The 23,682-nt window shown below is 37.8% G+C and overlaps 1 protein-coding gene across 5 annotated transcripts in view; it reads left to right on the plus strand.

Annotated features, from left to right (window-relative positions):
* The window catches only part of CERS6 (ceramide synthase 6), a 303,555-nt gene that overhangs the window by 15,876 nt on the left and 263,997 nt on the right, over positions 1-23,682 (plus strand). The window contains exon 1 of one of the 5 annotated variants that reach the window (XM_070580073.1): positions 10,774-11,290. The exons of 2 other annotated variants lie outside the window; for them this stretch is intronic. Coding sequence is in view for 2 of the 3 variants with exons in the window: in XM_070580071.1 (XP_070436172.1) it covers positions 23,120-23,178 (59 nt within the window). In the remaining variant the exon portion in view is untranslated. Of the gene's footprint in view, positions 1-10,773; positions 11,291-23,015; positions 23,179-23,682 lie in introns of those variants that run through there. 2 more of the 5 variants (XM_070580071.1, XM_070580070.1) reach the window with 2 other exon arrangements.

Here is a 23,682-nt window from a genome sequence, read left to right on the forward strand (position 1 = left end):
ATCTTTTTTTAATTTTAAACAAATTAAGGATGTTAAGCAGGGGGTGGGTTTATAGGTTTGTTGAAACGCTTCTGTATCCTGTTCCTTGAATGTAGATCTGAGAAGATGCATAGTTTGGGACAAGGGAATAGTAGCTATCATATACTTTGGATTTGAAGAAGTCGTGTATTTTGAAGACTAAGTATTTGTGATATAGAAATACTGTATTAGTTGTGAAAATAGTATCTTAAAGGCTTACTGTGTTTCATAGTCTTAAAATTATACTCACCTTAAAAACGTATCTTTTAATCAAAATTTTTCTTATTTAAGAAAAGTTTTCTTCTGTTTCATCTTTGGATATGTCTTCTGTTCCATTTGTTCTTGTCTCTTCAGGCATACCAATTATATGTATGTTAGATTTCTTTAGTCTGCCTTTCATTTCCATCATCTTTTCTATACTCATTTTAATAATTTTTTTATGTAGTTTTATTAATTTTCCTCAAGTCTGTCTACCAGCTGTCTTTTTCACTCATGTTTATTCTGTTGCTGTTAATGGTGCTTTAATCTTTCTTTTTTTTATCTTTCCCTTCTCTTCTACTGCTATCTCTGTTTTCGATTTCTTTTTTTCAGTTTTATAATCACTTTTCTGAATCGTACTCTCTCTTTGACATTTTTTTTTAAATGATCATGTGCCCTGCAATTTCTTTAAAATTTTTAAAGATTTTATTTATTTTTATTTTTTTCCTTTTTCTCCCCAAAGCCCCCGGAACATAGTTGTGTATTTTCGGTTGTGGGTCCTTGTAGTTGTGGTATGTGGGACACTGCCTCAGTGTGGCTTGATGAGCAGTGCCATGTCTGCGCCCAGGATCCAAACCAGCGAAACCCTGGGCCGCCAAAGCCAGCCCCTCTTTAAAATTTTTGTTTGAAGTCTTCCTGTGTTCCTGTGTGTAATTCTTTCTCATTTGCTTTTTGTTTCTTATTCTTTTGCAGTTTTTATGCATGGGTTGTACTGGTTCCTCCCCATGCCTTTTAGTCCCAAAACACAGAAAATATTGGATCACTTTCTGCTTATTTCTGTAGAGAGGCTACCTTAAAATCATCTTGTTAAAATCTCCTATTGTTTTTGGACTCATAGCATAATAGAATGGTTTCCTTTAAAAATAATGTTTCATTGGGGCCAGCCCCATGGCCGAGTGGTCAAGTTCGCGCGCTCCGCTTTGGCGGCCCAGGGTTTCGCTGGTTTGGATCCTGGGTGCAGACATGGCACCGCTCATCAGGCCATGCTGAGGTGGTGTCCCACATGCCACAACTAGAAGGACCCACAACTAAAGTATACAACTATGTACTTGGGGGATTTGGGGAGAAAAAGCAGAAAAAAAAAAGATTGGCAACAGTTGTTAGCTCAGGTGCCAATCTTTAAAAAAAAATAACAATGTTTTCATTGATAAAATCTTCAGTATGCCATGACTACTATTTCATATGAGTCTTAAATGTTCAAATGACACTAGAGTTGAGGTATAAATTTTCCAGGGCTTTTTTGATAGCTGTGAGGGATGTGGTATACAATATTCTTCCAAATTATGCGTGCTAGTGATAGTGAGTTTTTCACATTAGTTTTAAATGAAGCTTCTGATTTTTTTCCCCCCAGTTGTCTTGGAGATGTAAGAAGACAATATACGTTGACTCTTTGGGTGCAGTATTATCTCAGCAGTAACCATTTGTTAATTTCTAATGAATTAATTTTAATTTGTACATTTAAAATATTTCAGTGTCTAACATGATTAATTATGCTACAAACAACCAGTATTCAAATTATTTTAAACATTTAAAATTATAAAACCTCTTCTTTCATTTTTAAAGTCATTAAAAAATTTACCTAGTGTTCTGTGTCTATAATCTCATTGGGAAATTCCCTATGCAAAAAAACCACAACAATTTTCCATTTTCACTGTTTCTTTAATCCCACTTTCTTCCCTAGATGTGACCAATATTAGCAGTTGATATGTATATTCTTCCAGAACTTTTTCAGTTCATTTACCCTCCCCACACACACAGAAATATGAAGTTTGTTTAAAACATAAATGATAAACTCTTTAAGTCCTGCTCTGAAACTTTTTTCCACAGTTAGCATTATGTCTTGAAGATTTTCCAAGATCAGTGATGTAGACCCACATTATTCTTTTCCATATGATGGCACAGAATTCTATTGTTTGCACGTTTCTTCGTCCATTTAACTGTCTGTGCATGCTATTAGAAACAATGCTATAACATCATTCTTGTACAGACTTCTCTGTACTCAGGCATATTTCGCTAAACTAACGTGTAGAAGTAGAATTGCTGGGTCGGTGGATGTACCAACTAAAATTTTAATAAATACTGCTAAAGCCTTTTAAGAAAAATTATAGCAGTTTATTCCTCCCCCTCAATACTGAATGAGAAAGCCTCCCCACCCTTACTTAACCTGCTGCAGATTTGATGTAATTTGGACAAACTGTCCTGATCTATAAAGAAAACAGCTGTTTTAACATGATGACTTGTGCAAAGAACAGCAGGTTGGGGCTCTGGCTAGGAAGGAAATTTAATAATATCTGCCATGAAAAGACATTTTACCACTCTTTCTGTACCTGAGAAATGGGAATAATAATCATAAAATACAATGAGAAATTCATTCAAATTTATAATTTTGGACTTTATGACATTTACTGCAACCATTTGTTTAACAAACATGTATCTCATATATTTACATCCTTTCCAACTCATTGCCTTACGCTTCCTTAGCTAACGGGAATGGTGAATGTTTTGTTATATGTTCTTTTATGACAAATAAAAGTCAGTTATAGGTATATTAAATGTTATTACCTTGCGTAAGACATCTTGAATGAGGGAAATCTCTCCTTGTTTGAGGTTTCCTAATAATTTATTATCTGAGTAGTTACTTTATGATTAAGCTATTCTGAAGGTAGAAAAAACAAGTCACCAAGTAACAAGTAACCAAGATTCAACAAGTAACTAAGTATCTAGAACTCAAGAGAAGATTTTAAATCTAGAACTAGGTTATTCTTCAGTACAGCTGACTCCCAACCCTGTCCTGCTTCCCAGTCATCATATTATCTCATCATGCCTTTCTGTTTAGGGAAAAGTTATGTTCTTATACCTACAGAATGGCATATATTAAAAAGTTTTTCCTTTTATGACAATGTTCAAATGTACAGAAAAGCTAAAAAAAGTGCCACCTCAATTCAACGATTGCTAACATTTTATCTTGTTTTTCTTCTTCTGTGTGTGCAAAGTAAATTGTAGATATTGTGACACATCACTCTTAAGTTCTTGCACATACATCTATCCTCTAAGAATAAAGACATTCTAGGTTGGATTTTTGAAGGTAACTCTTTGAAAATGAATTTAACCGTGTGAAATTTATTAAGTGTTTTCTTTCTTTTCAAAATGTATTGCTTCAAAACTGTAGAAAACTTGTTGTTTATGGATTTGGTAAAATTATAAGGTAAAGGAAGATCATATATTTAGATTCAATGATTACTTTTAATGGATATTTAAAAAATAAGGCTAGAAGTGATACTCAAATGAAAAATGAGTGGGTGATTATATGCAGTATTTTGCCTGGTATTTCATGGCAGTTGTGTCCAAGAGTTTGAGCAGGAAAACCATAAGATCAGAAGAAGTAGCTAAGTAGTTATTCATTAGGAATATTTCTTGGCTTTAGAAAATCAACGTAAAGCACATTGGCTTATAAATCAAGTTGTTAGACTCATTTGCTTCAGGCAAACGTTTCTCAAGATTACTGGCTCCTGCCCCTGATAGTGTGTGGTGGGAGTGTTCACACTTCTGTGGGTCATGTTTGGTCTCTCAGCTTGGTGGCTTCAAGGCTCCACATCAGACATTTGGCAGACAGCTACCATCTCTGAACGCAAGCCTAGACTCACCATTCCTGTTGGTTAAGTGAGCCTAAGGCAGAGTAGGAAATGGGGTAAATATATGAGATAGAAGTTTGTTAAAAAAATGGTCAAAGTAGATGTCACAGGGTTAAAATTATAAACTAAAATAAACTTGTATTTTATTGTTATTATTTCCATTTCTCAGGGAGAGAAAGAAAGAATAGCAAAAGAAGTTAGCTCATCTCCCCCAAGCCAATTCTTGGACAGAAAAAGGATCTCACTGCATAAACTGCTCCTTTCTAGAATCCTCTTTTTCTTATCATTCTACTGTCATCACCTTGCCCTGTGTAATTCTTGGGAAGGAAACTGATTTAAAAAAAATCAATACATTCTTATTGTGGAAAAACTGTCAAATGGTAAAATATGGTATTCACTGAAAAGGACAACTCCTTCCTTAGATATGACCATTTGCAGCTGTTTTCTGGAACTTTTTCTCTGCATATCCAAACATACATATTTCTCTAAAGTGTTATTTACTACAAACTGTGTATGCTTTTTTGTACTTTGTTTTTTACTTAAATAGTTGTGTAGAATTTTAACATATGTATAGTATATATATTACATACAATGTATTTGTCATAATTTAGTTAACCAATCCCCTATCAGTGTATCTTTAGTTCATTTCTAATCATATGCTATTAAAAGCAATGCCACAATGGCTATTCAGTTTTAGAAGACAAGGTTTTAAAACTGAGTTAAATCTTTATAAAGATTCTATGCACAAATAAAGAAATTAGTTATTTTTCATATATATTGTGAATATTTGCGCATGTTTTTTATTTGTCTTTAATTTGACTTTAATTATGATTTTTTCTGGACTGAAGATTTTAATTTTTATGTGGTCTGATTAATCAAGGTTATCCCTTTAGAGTACTTTCTCGAGATAGTTTCCTTGGAGAATAACCCTCCTCTTACCCGCCTGAGGCTCTGAGCCTGCTGCCCACATTCTGAGAGCTGAGCAATGAAATGGACCTTAAGGTCCTATTTGGTTTGCAGATTATCACTTAGTTCCCTGTTGGACACTGTGCTTAGTGTCCCCCAGAGGTCAGTCAGATCCTCTGGGACTCAGCCTCTCCAGGTGTAGACCACCCCACTCTGCTGGGGCTGGGAGAGCAGTCACCTTGCTTCAAGGACCAAATCAGGAGGTCTGCCTGTTCTTAGACAGTCTTTGGACCAGTCCTTCTGCTCACTGACTTCCAGAGGTGTCTAGTGCCTAAAGTTCTTGAACATTTCGGACATTCTTTACTCCAAAGCCTCGCTACTCAAAGTGTGGACCCCAGACCAGCAGCCTCCATCCGTATCACCAGGGAGCTTGTTAGAAATGCAACACTTCAGGCCTAACCCCAGACCTACTGAATCAGAGGCTACACTCTCTCAGGATTGCCAAGTGGTTCTGGTTCTTGTGCACATAAGAGTGAGATGTCTTTCTTTGACTTCCGCTGTTGGCAGGCGGTTAGGCTTCAACTGTCTCCATTTGGCTGGATCAGGTACCACTCAGTCTTCTGCTTTCCATCTTTCAAAATTTTGGGTGATATCTCTTATCTGTTCGTATTGTCTTTTGTCCTTTTGGAATTTTACCTCATTTATTCTTTATAGTGATTTTATTGGGGTTTCAAGAGGACTTAGAGATTAAAAACATACTTTATTTACCATGTTTAATGAAAAATCTCTCTCCTAGTATTTTATTTTATTTTTTAATGTTTAAATCTTTGATCCATCTTGAATTTATCTTGGTGTTGGAAAAGAGAACTCTGGATTTGTTTTTTTCCCCTTAATGGGCTACCCACTTGTGCTGACGTGATTTATTAAATACTCTATATTTTCCTCTTTGATTTGAAATGCTACCTCCATCATATACTAAATGTCCACTGAATTTTGGCTATTTTAATTATTGTAACTTTATAATATCTTTTATTATTTGGTAGTACTAATTCCTCTTCAGCTTTAGAAGACAAGGTTTTAAAACTGAGTTAAACAATTTCTGTATTTCCCATTAATTTTAATCTTTATTTTTATTCATTCCATTTTTATGTTTACTTATTCAAATGATAGGGTTATCACCATGTTTTTATTTCTAAGTAGATTTTTAAAATATAAGTAGATATGCTTTTTCATATGTGTGTGTGTGTATATATGTAATTTTTAAAATAGACTTTATTTTCCTTTCTCGCATGTGACAAATTTGAAGCCATTCCTAGGAGAATCTATTCCTCCCTATCTTTTGAGAAGGGAACGTGTAAGCACTGTTAAATGCAGTGGAAGGCTTTATGGTATGAACATGGTGTGACAGGCAGCTAGTGTGCTGTGATTACCCCGACCCAAACGGAGGTGTTAAATGCTCCCTCAGATCTTCACTAGTGGGTCAGCCCAAAGCATGGATCAAGCATTTGAATTCTACCACCACCATTTATTGGAGCTGTGACACTGGATAAGTTAAAGAATGTCTTTGATCCTGTGAGATGGAGATCTTATTAACCTTTCAGATAGTGAGGATTGTATGTAATGCAGTAAAATGCTTAACTAAATCCCTGGCCCATAGTAGGTACTCAGCTGATGGGTTCTGCTTTGTTAAACTTGTAAGAGAAGTCGATACGGATGCATCTTTCAGAATGTTTTAATCAGTGAGGGCAATGAATTGCTCACTCAGCTATGCCAGTAGAAGAGAAGTTTCTATGGGAATCTTCCCCATAGTCTTTGTCTTAGAGTAGGTAATCGAGTTTCAATTGTCCATCCTAATGGAGGAGAGAAATGACATGAGTAACAGTAGATAGGATCTTAAGCCTTTAAACATATCTGAGAATTCATTTGGCAGTTACTTTTGCAGAGAACAATAATAGAATTTCATAGCTGGAAGAGAACTTTGAGATTACAACACCCTTTAATTTTACGGTTGAGAAAGCAGATCTAGAGGGTTAATGACTCACCCAGGATCACATAGTGGTGTGATCTTAGTGGTAGATGTAGAATCAGAAAACAGATATGTTAACTCTCTGTCCTGTGTTTTTCATTAACCTTTTAAGATTACATTTGCTTAGGTACGCATCCAAAGCCACCTATGTGCCTGAGGACTGATGTCTGGGCCCTCAGCCAAGTGTGGGATAAAGGGTGCGTGAGCTTGGAGGGACGGAAACAGTTTTGAGCTTTTGTTCTCTGAGTTTTTTCAGAGCCAGATACTCTCCTCTGACTCACAGGCACAGCTTCAACTGTGTGATGTTGGGGTGTGGGCCAGTAAATTTAGGGTGAGAAGCTAGGACTGGGGAAAGTCATCCTTAACAGAGTAGATATACATCAAAGTCAGAATATAAGGGAAAGTGGGAACCCTCAGCTAAGCCTGCATTGGTTGGGGACATAGTGCCTGTATTAGAAGTCCTGGGTAGGGTGTGGATTCCATGCCAAAAAGACAGGCAAGAATAAGGACCACATATATCATAGGCAAAAGCAAGTGGTTAGAAGGCCAGGCTCACTGATGGTATGTAGCAGAAAGCATGTAGGAATGAAACATCACTTCAGCAGAAGCTGAGCACTAACCTGAATCCCACTTTGAGAGGTGCCTGAAGTGGGGATCCTGTCTTGGGATAGCTCGTGGTTTGAAAGAGAGAGAGTTATAAGCCATCAACATCAAGCAACTTTGTAATTGATCAACTATTTTTTTAAAGATTGGCACCTGAGCTAACATTTGCCAATCTTTTTTTTTTTTCTCCTACTTCTCCCCAAAGCTCCCCAGCACATAGTTGTATCTTCCAGTTGTCGGTCCTTCTGGCTGTGCATGTGGGATGCCACCTCAGCGTGGCCTGACGAGCAGTGCCATGTCTGCGCCCAGGATGTAAGCAGGTGAAACCCCAGGCTGCCAAAATGTAGTGCGTGAACTTAACCACTCAGCCATGGGGCCGGCCTCTGACCAACTATTTTTGCCTTTACTCAGGAGTTTTTTGATAGGCTGGTCAGGTGGGATCAACTGTAGCTGGTTGGAGTTTCTAGATGTAAATGCTGAATGGAGTGAATAAGTTAACTCCTAAGTAATTCCTGACCCATCGTCATTAGCTCTTGGTCCAAAGCTGGCTTTCATATAGCTGGATATCATACAGCTCTCTAACTCCCATAGCTTTGCTTCATAGTCTCACAAACTAATTTTGCTTTTGACTTTAGTGTTGAGAAATAAATGCTTAGTGTGTTATATAAGTAGGAATAACATTGAAATCATGGCCAAGATGAAAGACCAGTTGTTTCCCCCAAATATGGGTTTACTTATTGAGCTAATAAGCCATTCATATGTAAATAGGAACGTTTATTGTCTTGGGTCTTCATGAGTTTGAAATAGTACCAGCATGAATACATTTGATTTAGAAGTAGTTTTGGTTTAGAGGTTATTTCCTATTAGAAAACAAGAATTTAAGCTTAGGTTGAATTTTTGAATAAGCTTAGAGGAATCATTGACAGCAGTTTTCTTTCTTTCTTTCTTTTTTTTTTTTTGGAAGATTAGCCCTGAACTAACTACTGCCAATCTTCCTCTTTTTTTTTTTTTCCTGCTGAGGAAGACTGGCCCTGAGCTAACATCCATGCCCATCTTCCTGTGTTTTATATGTGGGACACCTACCACAGCATGGCTTTTGCCAAGCGGTGCCATGTCCACACCCCGGATCCGAACCAGTGAACCCTGGGCCGCCGAGAAGCAGAAACTTCAAATGTAATTGCTGCTCCACCAGGCCAGCCCCGAAAACATTTTTCAAAGACACTCAAAAATTCTTTTATGGAGGCCTTAGAGATCCCATAAATATTAACAATTTTGATCTGTAGAATTCATAGTTGGAGCATACAAGTGTTGAAATAAATTATGGCATTTAAATTTGAATCATAGTGTTTTAGGGAAAAAAATTAAATGAGGTTTTAAGTTTGGACTTAGAGAATCTTTTGTTAGGTTTATGTTGACAATTGAAATGAATGAAAATGAATGTTAATTTCTCATTTGCTCTCTGGATTTAAATAATTAGTTATGGTGGATTAAATCAATGGACTTGGAAGTCAGTGGGAGAGAAGCCACTAAAAGACAAATGAGTGAGCCTGTGCAGTTGTTGAAGTTGTTGGCTCAAGGGGCTTTGCTGCTGCACCTCCCGAAGCTGAAGTAACCCCTGAAATAATCCCCCACCATGTGCCTCTAACCTAGTTCAGAAATGTTGGCTTCCCAGAAGATTCACAGTACATGTTGTGCCTTTAGCTTTCTTCTGCACGATGAGTCATATTCTGAGTAGTCTTCCTTCTGTTCTGCTGTAGTGCATAATTCATGCAAAAAATCTGATTTCAGCTGTGTCAACTTCAAAGGGTTGCAATCAGGCATATATGGAAGGATTTGTTCCGAGAAGAGTTTGTGTTTTTCATTTATACAACAGGAGACTCAAGACTATCTTTGGTCACTTTAGTGGCAAGGAGCCGAAGCCAGCTTTTCAGTTTGCCAGCCTTATTTAAGCCTTCTGTTTTCCTTGGATCTCAAGAAGCTCTCGGGGATGAAGGCTATGTATATTTGATGTAATTATCGGGTTTATCTTTGTAAGAGCTAATCTTTGAATTGAAATAAAAACAAAACTGCCCGATGATTGGAATAGCTGCTGACAAAATTTCCAGATATTATGAAGTTTTTTGATGTTTTCATCTGTTGTAAACCCCACCATAGCCTAATAGATGATGGGATCATGTCTGTTTTATAAACACTTAACGTGATGGTCTGGACAGTATAAGAAGTCTGAAGGCAAAAGTAAAGGAAAACGGTAATAGGTTAAAAAATGCCCAGTTCCCTGGAGCAGTAGTGTGGCTGCAGTCTTGCAATAGCTGGAGTGGTCGTGGTGTCAGGATCAGTAGCATTTATTGCAGGTGTGCTAGGTGCCAGGCACTGTTCTTAGAGCCTTACGTGGATTAGCTCATGTAATCCTCACATAAACTCTGTGAAGTAGGTACGACTTTCACTTCTATTTTATGGATGTGGAAATGAGGCTTATGGAGGTTCAATAATTCATCCAAGATCGTGTAGCTAATGTTTCTTTTACGAAGACCGCTTAGAGCATTACGCTTGGCATCAACGGTGGAGGCTCTGTTAGTTACTGGTTGGCTGATCTTGGACTGGTAGCTGGTTACTTAGAGTTCTCTGAGCTTCAGCTTCATCCTCTGCAAAATGTTGCGGGGACTGGAGAACCTGTCTCGTAGGGTTATTGTGGCAGCTAAATTACATAATGTATCTGGAGGTGTTCTGTAAACTGAAAATTGTTATCCAATATAAGATGGAGGTATTGTGATTATCAAGAAAGGCCAAGGGGCCGGCCCAGTGGTGCAGCGGTTAAGTTCGCACATTCTGCTTCAGCAGCCCGGGGTTCGCCGGTTCGGATCCTGGGTGTGGACATTGCACGCTTGGCATGCCATGCTGTGGTAGGCGTCCCACATATAAAGTAGAGGAAGATGGGCATGGATGTTAGCTCAGGGCCAGTATTCCTCAGCAATAAGAGGGAGATTGGCAGCAGTTAGCTCAGGGCTAATCTTCCTCAAAAAAAAAAAGAAAAGAAAGAAAGAAAAAGAAAGGCCAAGCCCTTTGGAGAGGGAAACTTTGATTTTTTTTTTTTTCACTGAGAAAACAGACTTCTTTGTATGTTGGTTCAGAGTTGGCACTGGATGTGAGTCTTCCTCTTGTCTTAGGGAACACATGAAGGTCTCATCCTTGCATGGTAGAGAGGCAGGGATCAAAAGGTGAGAGTCTTAACCAGCCCTTAGAGTATTATGAACACGTGGAGCTCCCTGAGACACGCTTAACTAAATAATTGGTTCCAGTCAACTTAGAGAAAGGAAGACTTGTTTCCATAGTGACGGACTTCTAGAACCATGGCTTTCAAACTTCATTGGGCATCAGAGTTGCCTGGAACGCTTGTGAGAACAGATGGCTGGGTCCCACCCCTAGAATTTCTGATTCCGTAGATTTGGATTAGAATTGCATTTCTGACAGTTTTGTTAGTAATGCTGGTACCACTGACCCAGGGAAGACACTCTGAGAACCACTGGTCCAGAATATGTCCGTGCATTCAAAATATTGTTTAAAGCTATAAGTTAGGCCCTGCTTATTAAAAACACAATCAGGAGAAAATCCTACATGTCATTTAACACAACAGAAGTGCTGCTGTTTTCAGTACTAGGCTTTTTACAAATCTTAAGAGGCAGAGAAGAAAACAACTCTCTGCTTTAACCACATCAGTAAGGTGATAGGTTCCTTTGCAGACTCATAATCGTTAATCTTCCTGAATGGAGCAATCTCCTTAACAGCTGAAATGCTTAACTACTTTTTGATGATGTTTTGGGGGAGAATTTGTACTCACGTATTTTTCAAGGTAAGTGTATGTAAGGGCTTTTTTCCTTCAGATAAGAACAGGGGCTTTGGTGTCTTTTAACCCCAAATATCTCTCTTTTGAGGCGTTTCCATTTAAGGACTCATAAATTGGTATTTCTGGCCACGGTGGAGAGTCATCAGAAGCTGCCCTGGCTCCAGCTTTAGGGGACGTGAAAAGAGGGCTATTTTCCACAGATACATCCTTGGGGGGGCTGAAATAATGCTTCGTGACTGCTCACAGTGGAATAGAATGTATTTTCTTATGGCAATAAACAAATGAACAACTAGGCGTATTGGAAGTTAATGAGAAAAGAAGATGTAGAGAATGATAGGCAGGCTCTCATTAGGTGGTTTTCTATTTCAGCTGTTTGCCTCATAATACAGTTAAGGCTTATGAAACTGGAGGAAATGAACATATCCTTTGGTGCCATTTAAAAATCTTGACCCATAAGCATGAACCAAAACCACAAAAAAATGACACACTGTCTTGCTTAAAAAAAAAAGAATAGATTTGATTTTTTGAGCAGTTTTATATTTACACGAACGTGAATGGAAAGTACAGAGTTCCCATATATCTCCTCATCCTCCCCTCACCCCCTTGCAGTTTTCCCTATTATTAGCATCTTCTAGTACTGTACTTTTGTTATAATTGATGAGCCAGTATTGATACATTATTATTAACTAAAGTCATAGTCTATATTAGGGTTCACTCTTTGTTTCGTACATTCTGTACCTTTTGACAAAGGTGTAATGACATGTGTCTCCCATTATGGTATCATAGAGAGCACTTTCATTGCCCTGAAAATGCCCTGTACTCCATCTCCACCTGTTCGTCCCTCCCTCACCCTGAATCCTTAGCATCAGTGGTCTGTTTTCTGTCTTCATAGTTTTGCCTTTTCCAGAATGTCATGTAGCTGGAACTAAACAGTGTATAGCCTTATTTCACTTACCAATATGCATTTGTTTCCTCCTTTTTTTTTTGTAAACTTTAAAAAAGTTTTTATTTGGAAATAATTTCAAGTTGTAAGAACAGCACAGGGAACACCTGTGTGGTGCTCCTCATGCAGGTTCACCTAAATTGTCTTCTGTTGGCTTCGTCTCCTGCTTTATGTATGTATATGTGTATTACTCATTTTTTTCCTGAACCTAATCACCTCTTAAGAATAAGGACACTCTCCTAAACAATAAGTACAGTTATCAAACAAACAAACAAACCCTCATCTCTATCCAATCCACTGTCTGTATTCCAGTCTATGAATTAACCTCACTCTGGCCTTAGTGTCCATGCATTTTTTTCTCTAGCACAGTATCCAGTCTAGGATGATATAGTGATTTTGTTTTTTCCAGCTTTTTTGAGATATAATTGACTTATAACATGTTTAGTTTTATAAGAAACTACCAAACGGTCTTCCCAAGTGGCTGTACCATTTTGTATTCCCACTGGCGATCGATGAGAGTTTCTGTACCACATCCTCACCTGCATTAGCAGCGCCAGTGTTATTAGTGTTTCGGATTTTAGCCATTCTAATAGGTGTGTAGTGGTCTCTCATTGTTTTAATTTGCAATTCTTTAATGACATATGTTGATGACAGTCTTTTCATGTGCTCATTTGTGATCTATCTATCATTTTTGGTGAGGTGTCTGTTCACATCTTTTGTCCATTCTTTAATTGGGTTGTTTTCTGATTGTTGAGTTTTAAGAATTTATTGTACATCTCGCATACCAATTTTTTGTCAGATACGTGTTTTGCAAACATTTCCTCTCTGTCTGTGGCTTGTCATTTCATTCTCTTAACAGTGTCTTTTGCAGAGCAGAGGTTTTTTAATGTTAACGAAGTCCATTGTGTTTTTGATATTGTATCTAAAAAGTCACTACTAAACTAAAGGTCACCTAAATTTTCTCATATGATTTCTTCTAGAAGTTTTGTAATTTCTGCATTTTACATTTAAGTCTATGATCCATTTTGAGTTAATTTTTGTTATAAGTGTCAGGTCTGTGTCTAGATTCATTTTTTCCCCTTGCATGTGGATGTCCAGTTCCAGAACCATTGGTTGAAAAGATATCTCTTCTCTGTTGTATTGGCTTTGCTCCTTTGTCAAAGATCAGTGTACTCTATTTGTGGGGATCTATTTCTGGGCTCTCTACCGCCTTGATTTTTAACTGCAAATTTGTAGCAGTTGCTTTGGGTCTCTCCTCCTGTCCATCCTCCTTATAGTGCAGGTCAGTATTTATATCCATTATTGGTGACAGTCCCTGCTTGTTTGTGTAGTTAGCATTTCTCTCCTCCGAACACTCCTTGTGATGTAGTGAAAGGAAGAACTGGTATTTTACTTCTCTTTGTCTTTATCCACTTATTTGTCACTAGCTTTCATTGTTAAAGTCAAACCTATTCTAGTAAATGAATTTAATAAATTCTATACAGTTCACTAGTGATTTTTTCAGTGTGGTTTCCAGGAATGAACTGCATCATAAAAGTGAGGGATGCCTATATCGATAAAGTTCTTTTTGTCTGTCTGTTGCCTCATTTGTAAAATAGAAATAGTACTCCTCTTACAGAGAGCAGAGTTATTGTTGATGTTTTTAAAAATCAGATCACAAAATATATGTGAAAACACATGACATAGGGGAGGGCAGGGTTCAGTTCTTTACTTTTCTCTGTCCTCATTTTATACTTTCTCCTAGAAAGATCAATCTGTTGTTCTAGTTTTAATTATAACTGAAAACTTAGCATTGCAGACCCTGATCCATGTGTTTTAGACAGTTGATGAATTTCCATTGCAGAAGGTCCTACCCCCTTGCATGATCATCTCTTCCTCCTCCTCCCTTCCTCCCACTCCTTTTCCTGTCCACTCCTCTCCTCACCTCTCCTCTCCTCTCCCTATCTCCTTAAAAAGTGACTATTGGAGAGGAGGTGGGGTGCCTGTAAGGCTGTAATTTCACAGTGAGAATGTCTAGGTACAAAATATTGATTGGAAGGACATCTATCAGGGATAAACCCCAAAACATTATTTCATCCTTATAACGTAAGATGCAGTGATAGACATGATCCACTTAATACTGTTGCTAATCTTTGTAAGTCTATAAAATTTTAAGAGGCTTATCTGTCTATGTTTTATACAGCCTTATCCTTGCTTTAGGCTTGCTTACTCAAAATCTACATTTAGTTGCTTCTGAAAATGTTTTTTTCTCAAGCTTCTTGTATGGGTTTTCTCTTCCCCAGCATTTTCTAAACCACCTAAATTGTAACTTTAGTGAGAATCCCAAGCCATTCTTAAAGCCTATGAAATCTTCTGTGTACATAGGGAACTTAGCACCTTTTCCAAACATGTATCTTAGATCTATTTGATATTTATATCAAATATATATATTAATAAGCTGTTGCATTAATGTTGTCTCTCTTAGATGGTAAGTTCAAAAAAGGCAGGGGTATGCTGATATATTTTGTAAATCATTGACAGACACAGCTTAATACTTTGGACATGGTTGTATGAGTAATGAGGGAATAGCCTCTGTAAGTAAATATGTTAATCGAGGGGTTAGAGATTAGGAGAGGCAAGATTAGGAGACTGGTTGAAATTAATATAGCTATCTAGTTTTCTTTTGATTATTGTATACATGGGATACTTTTTTCGTCCTTTGCTTTCTTTTTTATAAGTAAGGTCTTGGCTTTTTTGTGTTCTTTTTTTTGCTGGGAAAGATTTGCTCTGAGCTAACATCTGTTGCCAGTCTTCCTGTCTTTCTTTGCCCCCCAAGCCCCAGTACATAGTTGTATATTTTAGTTGTGAGTCCTTCTTTGTGAGCCACTGCCGCAGCATGGCTACTAACAGATGGGTGGTGTGGTTTTGCACCTGGGAACTGAATCTGGGCCACCAAAGTGGAGTGTACTAGACTTTAACCTCCAGGCCATCAGGGCTGGCTCCATCCTTTACTTTTAGCTATCTAGGTCTTTGTATTTAAAATGAGTTTCTTGTGGGCAGCATATAATTGGTTCTTATTATTTTGAAAAATTCTGACAGTCTTTGTATTTACATGGGTGTTTTAGATCCTTTACATTTAATATAATTATTGATATGATTGGATTTGGATATGCTATTTTATTGTTTGTTTTCTGTGTGTCCCCTCTATTATTTGTTCCTCTTTCCCTCCTTTCCTGTCTTCTTTTGGATAATTTGAATCTATCCTTTTAATATTCCATTTTCATTTATCTATTGGCTTTTTGGATCTGTCTCTTTGAAAAAAATTTTTTTTGCTGGATGCTTGAGGGTTACAATCTACATACCTAAACTTTCATAGTCTGCTTAGAGTTAGTATTGTACTACTTCAAGTAAAATGTACAAACCTTACGAAAACATAGGTTTCTTTATCCTCCCCCACTCACTTTTATGTTATAGTGATGATATGAATTATATCTGTATATATTGAAAGCCCTACTAAATGATGGCATAATTTTGCTTCCAACAATTGTATACATTTTAAAGAACTTGGGAAAAGTAGCCTTTTGTATTTTCCCAGATTTTTACCATTTCCGTTGTTGTTCTTTTTTTTTTTTTTTTTTTTTTTTTAAAGATTTTATTTTTTCCTTTTTCTCCCCAAAGCCCCCCGGTACATAGTTGTGTATTCTTCGTTGTGGGTTCTTCTAGTTGTGGCATGTGGGACGCTGCCTCAGCGTGGTCTGACGAGCAGTGCCATGTCCGCGCCCAGGATTTGAACCGACGAAACACTGGGCCGCCTGCAGCGGAGCGCGCGAACTTAACCACTCGGCCACGGGGCCAGCCCCTCCGTTGTTGTTCTTGATGAAGATCCAGGTTTCTTTCTGGTGTCATTTGCCTACAGCCTAAAGCACTTCCTTTAGCATTTCTTTTAGAGTAGATCTGACAAAAATGAATTCTCATAGTTTTCCTTTGTCTAAAAATGTCATTATTTAGTTTTCTTTCCTGGAGGACATTATCAATGGATATGGAATTCTAGGTTGGCCGTTTTTTCCTTTTGGCACTTTAAAGATATTGTTCCACTGTCTTCTGGTCTCTCTAGTTTCTGATGAGAAATCTCAGTCATTCAATTTATTGTTGCCCTGTTTATAATGTGTCATTTTTCTCTAGCTGCTGTGACTGTGTTTTCTTTATCTTTGCTTTTAAGCAGTTGATTATGATGTGTCTAAGGGTGGTTATCTTTGAGCTTATTCTATTTAGAGTTTATGAGCTTGCATTGATAAATTTGTCTTTTAACAGTTGAGAAGTGTTTGGTCATTATTTTTTCAAATAGTTTCTCTGCCAATCTTTTTCTCCTCTTTTTCTGGAAGTCCAGTGACACGAATACTACAAGTTTTTAATATTCTCCTACAGGCTCTCCCGAGGCTCTGCTTATTTTTCTGAAAATTCTTTTCTCTTTGTTCTTCAGATTGGATAATTTCGCTAACTCTTCAAGCTCACTCACTCTTTCCTCTGTCATCTCTGTCCTTCTGTTGAGCCTTCCAGTGAATTTTTTATTTCAGATATATTTTTTATTTCTACAGTTTCCACTTGCTTATTTTTCTGGTTTTTATTTCTCTGCTGAGAAAGTCTATCTTTCCATTCATTCCATATCTTTATGGAGGATATTTTAATATGTATCCTATGGGTCATCTCAGGGTTGGAATCTGATTGTTTTTTCTCTTAATGTTGCTCATATTTTTCTAGTTCTTTGTATATGAAATGCTGTTGTTGGATTGTATCCTGGACATTGTATATGTTATGCTATGTAGATTTGGGGTCCTATTGTAATCTTCTGAACAACATTGTTTTTTGTAGGCAATGAAAGCAGTTAGATTCAGACTGCATTTCTGTCTCACCTTCTGTGAGTGATCGTTCTAATATTAGTTCACTTTTCAAAGCCTTTGCTATTCAACTTGCTTTCTGTCCCATGCATGTGCCTCTAGTCTGAGACTTGGGTGCTGGTTTCAGTCTTAGTTCAGTTCTTGGAGCCTTTGTGATGCTGCTTTGAGTCTGTCCCATGAATGCACAGCTCAGGGTGAGGCTGGGAATTGTGTTAGTTTATGTAGAGAATTGCAGGATTCCCTTTGCCACCTTCTCTCCATGATTCCCTCCATACTCTGCCCTGCAAGGGTGCTTTTCCCAGGTGCCTCTGGCCAGAAAGACAGGGTTTCATTTGGAGATTTACCTGCTCACGCTGTGGCACTACTGCTCTGTTGCTCTCTGTGGAGCTCTGTGACAGGGTCCTGCTCCAGCACAAAGCTGAGAGAATAGAATAAAATAAAATGAAATAACCTGGCAATTCACCTCCTTTAGATAGCTTCTCTAAGTTTTGACTCTTCTCCACAATTTACATTTTTTGTTCACTTTTCAGAGTCCTCAGGCAGTTGCCTTTTGTGTTGTGTCCAGAGCTGTTATTAGTAAAAAGCAAGAGAGAAAGGCAGTAGTGGGCTTACCCCATCATAGAGGAACTGGGGCTCCCAGCTTCTTTTTGTTTGTGCTTCACCAAGGATCTCTGCACCTCGAAGGGGAGAATATATGATGGTAGTGAACACGATGCCAATATATTTTGCAAAAGAGCTTGCAAAAAAATCTATATTTTGCTAATAAATGATGGTTTGGCATCACGGTAATGTAAATCTGTAATTTCCTTTCTTCAACTGTTTTATAAGATATGGGTTGTATTAATACTCTGTGCAGGGGGGTAACGTTTTCTGAGAGGGAAATTTGAAGTCCAAAAGGAATAGGGGGATATAGAAGCAAACAGTGTTGAAGAGGTGAGGATAGAGGCTTCTAGTCTGCGGGGAGTTCCTCATCACCCTGAGCTTGGAGTCTGACCGACTCCAGCTAATTGCCACTATCACCCTCTCTTCTCAAATGGCTGTTGGAAAGAAAGCAGGGCTAACACTTGTAGCAAAGAAGATTATAAGGAGGAAAAGAAGATTAGGTCTAAAAGTATTTAAAATTAAGGTGTGATTCTACCTTCCTTGAAATAGGACTTTGAGCCCACATTTGGCTGTATTTCAGCAAGAAAATGGTCTTTTAGTGTTTACTTTGAACTTAATTTAGAGGGACAACTTGGCTTCTTTATATTTGACTTTAGAATGTGGTAAAAGCAACTCCTATAATCCTATCACTTTCATTCATATATTAACTGTATTCTATTTGTTCTCCTTATTTAACTTTATTGTGTTTTTTTTTAAAATCATGAAAGTGCTAAATTCTTATTTTAAATATTTCAAATAAGAAGAAAGTATATGAAGCAAAAAAGTGAAAACTTACCCCCTGGGGGTAAGTATTGTTAATAGTGTTTCAGGAATTTGCTGGTTTCTTTTATTGGGATGGGGGACATAGTTGAAATTATTCTATATTAAAAAAACTTTTGTCCTGTCACTTAAGATGATTTTATATAGCCTAAACATTTTCACCATTTTTTCGTATCATTTAAAGACCTTTCCTTAAATGTAATTTTGTTTTAATTTTTAAAAATTATTTATAGGAAACTATTGAAGGATAGAAGGTGAGTGTTAAAATTTCCTCTTATCTGTCTTCTCATTTCCACTCCCTAGTGGGAGCCATTAACAATACTATTCCTTTTTGTGTGTTTCAGAAATGTTTTATGTATAAAAATATATTTATTATTCTATAAAGCAGCTTATACTTTATCCATTTTTTCTTTTTCTGAATATGTAAATATTATTAGAACATAAATATTTCCGCATTTGTTAAAGACTCCTTGCAAACATAATTTTTAATGACTGCAAAATTTATATTCTCTTGAAATTGCTTTCCATTTTCCTTACAGTACTTTTAAAATGAAGGGATGGTGTTTTTAAATAAGTCGTAAGAGCCTCTCAGACCCATCTTATCTGAAACATCTGATCTCTTCTAGCCATTTTAATAAGATAACTTGTGAAAACACCTGGTCTGGACCTTGGAATGAAGTCATTAGATAAGTTTATTCTTTTGCCTCCTTTTTTTTTTTTAACTCTCAGCTACCAGGTGAGGGCGGCTGCAGATCAACAAGGATAAGCATCAATTTGAGATGAATGCTGGTAACCAATATGCATGACGGTCTTATTGTGAACAGAGCGCTTGGTATTAAATGGCTGTTGTCAAAGCGATAAGATAAGGCTCCTGCATTTTACAAGACACTCAGGATAAATACTTAAACCTCTCATCGTGTAACATACAGAAGAGATTAAATTGATATATTGAGAAAAGAAAACAAGTTGAGGAAAGGATCTAGAAAAAAATCAATTAATTTGTTACTAGCAAGAGAGTGGTGTCAGGACTGCTCAAACTAAGGATGAATCCTGCCTCTGACCTCCAGCTCTCCTCTTCCAGGCGGAACTGCCTCATCTCTACAATGAGAATATGATTAGTTATTTTCTAGGGTTTTGTGAGGAATCAGTGAGAGCTCAGTGAATGTTTTCCGTCATCCTTTACCTTCTATGCTCTGATGCCTCATCACTTTTCCATTGCAGCAATTCGGCCATTGTAGTTAAACTGTTATCTACTGTTTGCTCTTTATCAGTCCCTCCTGGCTGGGAGGTAAACTCTGGAGAGTGCGCAGACATGGGTCTATCTTATTTCCCAGCAAATTCTCAGTGCTTATCTTTTTTTTGTAGAGCTCAATGGTTAAGTGCCTGAACTCTGGACTCAGACAACCTCAGCTCTCACATTTATTAGCTCTTTGACCCTGGGCTGGTTACTCAGTTTTCTTATCTGTAAAATGAGGACAAAAATGTTGTCTATCTCTTTGGGTTATTATGAGGATCAAATATGTTAATATTTAAATTAGAACATGTGCCTGACACACTAAATGCGTGTTAAACAAAATACACAATAGTTGCTCAACATCTGTTAAATGAGAGAAGAAAAGGTCTTTATTGGCCGTCTCCAGTGAGCTGGGTGGAAGACAGTTTTGCAGATGCTGTGTCCCCTGGAATATTGTCATTTTTTGCTTCGGTTCAGTCATGGCTGTGGCACATAGTGTGGCGCTTGGGATAACTGAACTCTCATGAATAAAGTGTCCTCATTTGGAGCAAACTGACCCAGAAATGTAGTCTTATACTTGTTATGGTCTGACTCTCAGATGTCTGAATTATATTTAGTCAAAGCCAATTCTAGTATTTTATTGATAGAACAGTAAAAATTAATTGCTTTTATTTTACTCCTCTCTACTTTCAAAGTGTTTTATTTTAAGACAAAACAATAACAAATCACCTGGGCTTTTCATGTTCAAGTGCTTAACTCAGCAGGGGTCAGAAAGATTACTGAGAGTTGCAAAAATGCAGAGTGTGCTTTTCCGCTGTCAGATTGTCCCTGTCCCCCAGGTCCACTGTGTGCTTCAGGGTCTATGTATGGAAGCAAAAGCATGTCTGTTAAAATGATCAGACAACAAAGACAGCAAAATAAGCAGAACAAAACCTTCCAGAGGGACCAAAGGGCCAGTCCTTATAGGTCTTGAATCTGGTTGCAATGTCTAAAAATAGTTTTGTGTTTTGGAGTATGATATCAAGAGCACTGAAATTTGAAATTGAGAAAATTAAAAAGAATTCTTCTCCCAAAGTAATTTTGACTATGTCCTACTCATTAATTATGACAATATATGCTTTGTAGTTTCCAGTGTGTTCTCACATACAGTATCTTAATCTTTGAGGGGGGACCTTATTGTTTCCATTTTGATTTTGCCCTCTGCATTCATCCAGTGCCATGGTTATGTTACTTTATTTATTTACATTCACCTGCTACAAAAATTCAATATATACAAAAGATATTTGGCAAATCTTAAGTCTCCATCCCTCTGTGTCCCCCAACCACCCAGTTTGTCTTCCTGAGGCCACCATTTTTTATGTATATCCTTTCATTGGTATACTTTGCATTTATAAACATACACATACATTCTTCCTCTTGTCCCCACCACCCTTCATGAAAACTAATACCATATTCTCTGTTGAGAACCATGCTCTTTTCACTTATCATGTATCATAAAGATTGTCCCGTGTTGGTGCACACAGACCTGCCACATTCTTTATGCCAATTGCTTAGTGTTCCACTGATTTAATAAATCTCCCACTAGAGGACACTTAAGTTGCTTCCATTCTTTTGCTATATAAAAACTACTGCCGTAGATAATCTTATACATACATCATTTGACACATGTGCCTTGGTATTAGTATAGTGGTTTTAAACATTATTTGGTTGACAGAAGACTTGGGAGCTGTAATGTTCTTTGCAGAACAGCACTATGAAATAGTAAGATATTATATAAAATAACTAAGGATTTGTGCTAGAGTAGAGATTGTCTTATCCTAGACTAGTATAGTGAAATGGTTGCAGGTGCTCCAGGTTTAAGGTAAAAATGTTAAGAAAGCCCCTTGACCCCATGGGAGGGGGTCCTAGTCTGTTGGGTCCCCATACTATCGTCCACACCCGGGACACTCCTCCACAGTGTGTGTTGAATTGATAGTGGGCACATCACTTTATTTCTCCACATCTTACCTGCCTGCTCACAGGGTGGCTCTTGGAGTCCTATGAAATATAAAAAAAATTTCTTTGTATACTTGAAAGGACTGAGTGTAAGATATTGTTATTTGTATAGTACTTAGTTATATCGTGTTTCTCATCTTATTTGTTCCTAGTAGCAGCCCTAGATTTTAGAGGAATCTAGCATGATCAGAAAACACATGTTTCACATAGAAATTTTCTAGATTAGCTTGAGGTTTCCAGTTAAATTCTGAAAGGAAAACTTTATTTTCAGCTTCATGGCTGCAAGGTGGAGTTTGGACCCAACCCAGACTTTTTCTGACAGTTTGCAAGCATCATTTTCAACATTGATTAATGTACATTAGATGGTGATATTTTTAAACTATTAGGTGTTTTCCTCTGCTAAGAATCCTCAAATGTGTGTGTGTGTGTGTGTTGACCTTCTTACTGCTATTTGCACTTATTACCTCTCAGGCTGAGAGCTGTTAACTCATGCCATCAATATGCCTGCCTCTAAAGGTCTCCTGTCCCCACTCTGCCATTTCTAATCCAGTGTAGACAGAGAAATCAGACCTGGATATTCATAATTATGTGTAACGTATAAATACACTGCTGTGAATCATGGTCTAAAGAGCACATGGGTTGCCTGGAAAGCTTCCTCTGAAGAAAGCCAGTTAGAATACTTTTTAAAGGAAATAAAGTATAGTAGACAGAGCAGATATTCTAAGTATGGAGACGGTGACTGAGTTGTTTGTTAGAAACAGTTGTATCTAGTCATAGTAGAAGTCATTTACTTGGATTTAAAAATTCAACAAATGTTGACTGAATACCTTTTATGTACCATGAGGCAGTTAGTAAACCATGAACAAATAAAATGTGTGAGGTGTTGGTAAGTACCATAAAAACAAATAAATAAGGAGGGAAGGAAGGAAAGAAAGAAAGAAGGAAGGAAAGAAAATAAAGGAAGATAGATACCTGAATACATGCCTGAGAGGAATGGGAGGACTGTAGGTAAGCTTTTATGTAGGTGGTCAGGAGAGAACTCTCTAGTAAGGTGACCTTTGAGCAGAGACCTGAAGGAGGTGGGGGAGCCAAAAGTAAGTGCAATGGCCCTGAGGCATTGCTTGACCTGATCCACACAAAGGGGGTCAGTGTGGGTGCAGCAGGGTGAGCCATGTGGAGAGCAGGAGGAGGTGCATGTGGCTGCAGGGCTGACTGGGTAGGGCCTTGGAGACCCCTGTGAGGCCATTGGCTCTTGCTCTGAGTCACATGGGAAGGCATGACTAGGTTTTGAGCAGCCATGACCAGAGCTCACAGACTGGCTGCGGTAATGGAGCTCAGATGCCAGGAAAGCAGTTAGGAGAAGACTCATGAAATCCAGAGGACAGATGACGGTGGCTTCGAAATATCGGAATCTAAGGATGCTTGAGTAAGTGGAGGAGAGCCGCTAGGGAGGCCCTTGTGAATAATGATGGAAAACTGCAATTGATTTTAAATGGAAGGCTCCTGGTGCCATGCAGGCCTCCTGTGCCCTTCCTGCCCCAGGAAGTACTTCCCAATGGGCTAGTCTGCTAGCCACTGTTTTCACTTCGTCGTTTCTTCCCTAGCAGAGGAAACCTCAGAATAAAAATATTTAAATTTTATTTATAGGCTTCCATTTTATAAACATCACAATTCTGAAAATAGTCATATTGCTGAAAGACTGGCCAGCATTTGAAACCCCTTTCTAAGATTCTCAATAACCTCCTTTCAAAATTTAGGGCATTTTTTCCTTTCTAATTGCCCTCCACCTTGACTCCTCAAAGCTCCTCTTCTGCTTCCATGATTCTGCAGCTTTTTAGGTCATCCTATTGCTATGTTTTCAGTCTTTCTTTTTTCCCTCACCCTCAATGTGTGTGTCCACTAAGGTCACGCCCTCTACCTTTTGCTCTTC

This window comes from Equus przewalskii, chromosome 17 (genome assembly GCF_037783145.1).
Source record: "Equus przewalskii isolate Varuska chromosome 17, EquPr2, whole genome shotgun sequence".
NCBI classification, from domain to species: domain Eukaryota; kingdom Metazoa; phylum Chordata; class Mammalia; order Perissodactyla; family Equidae; genus Equus; species Equus przewalskii.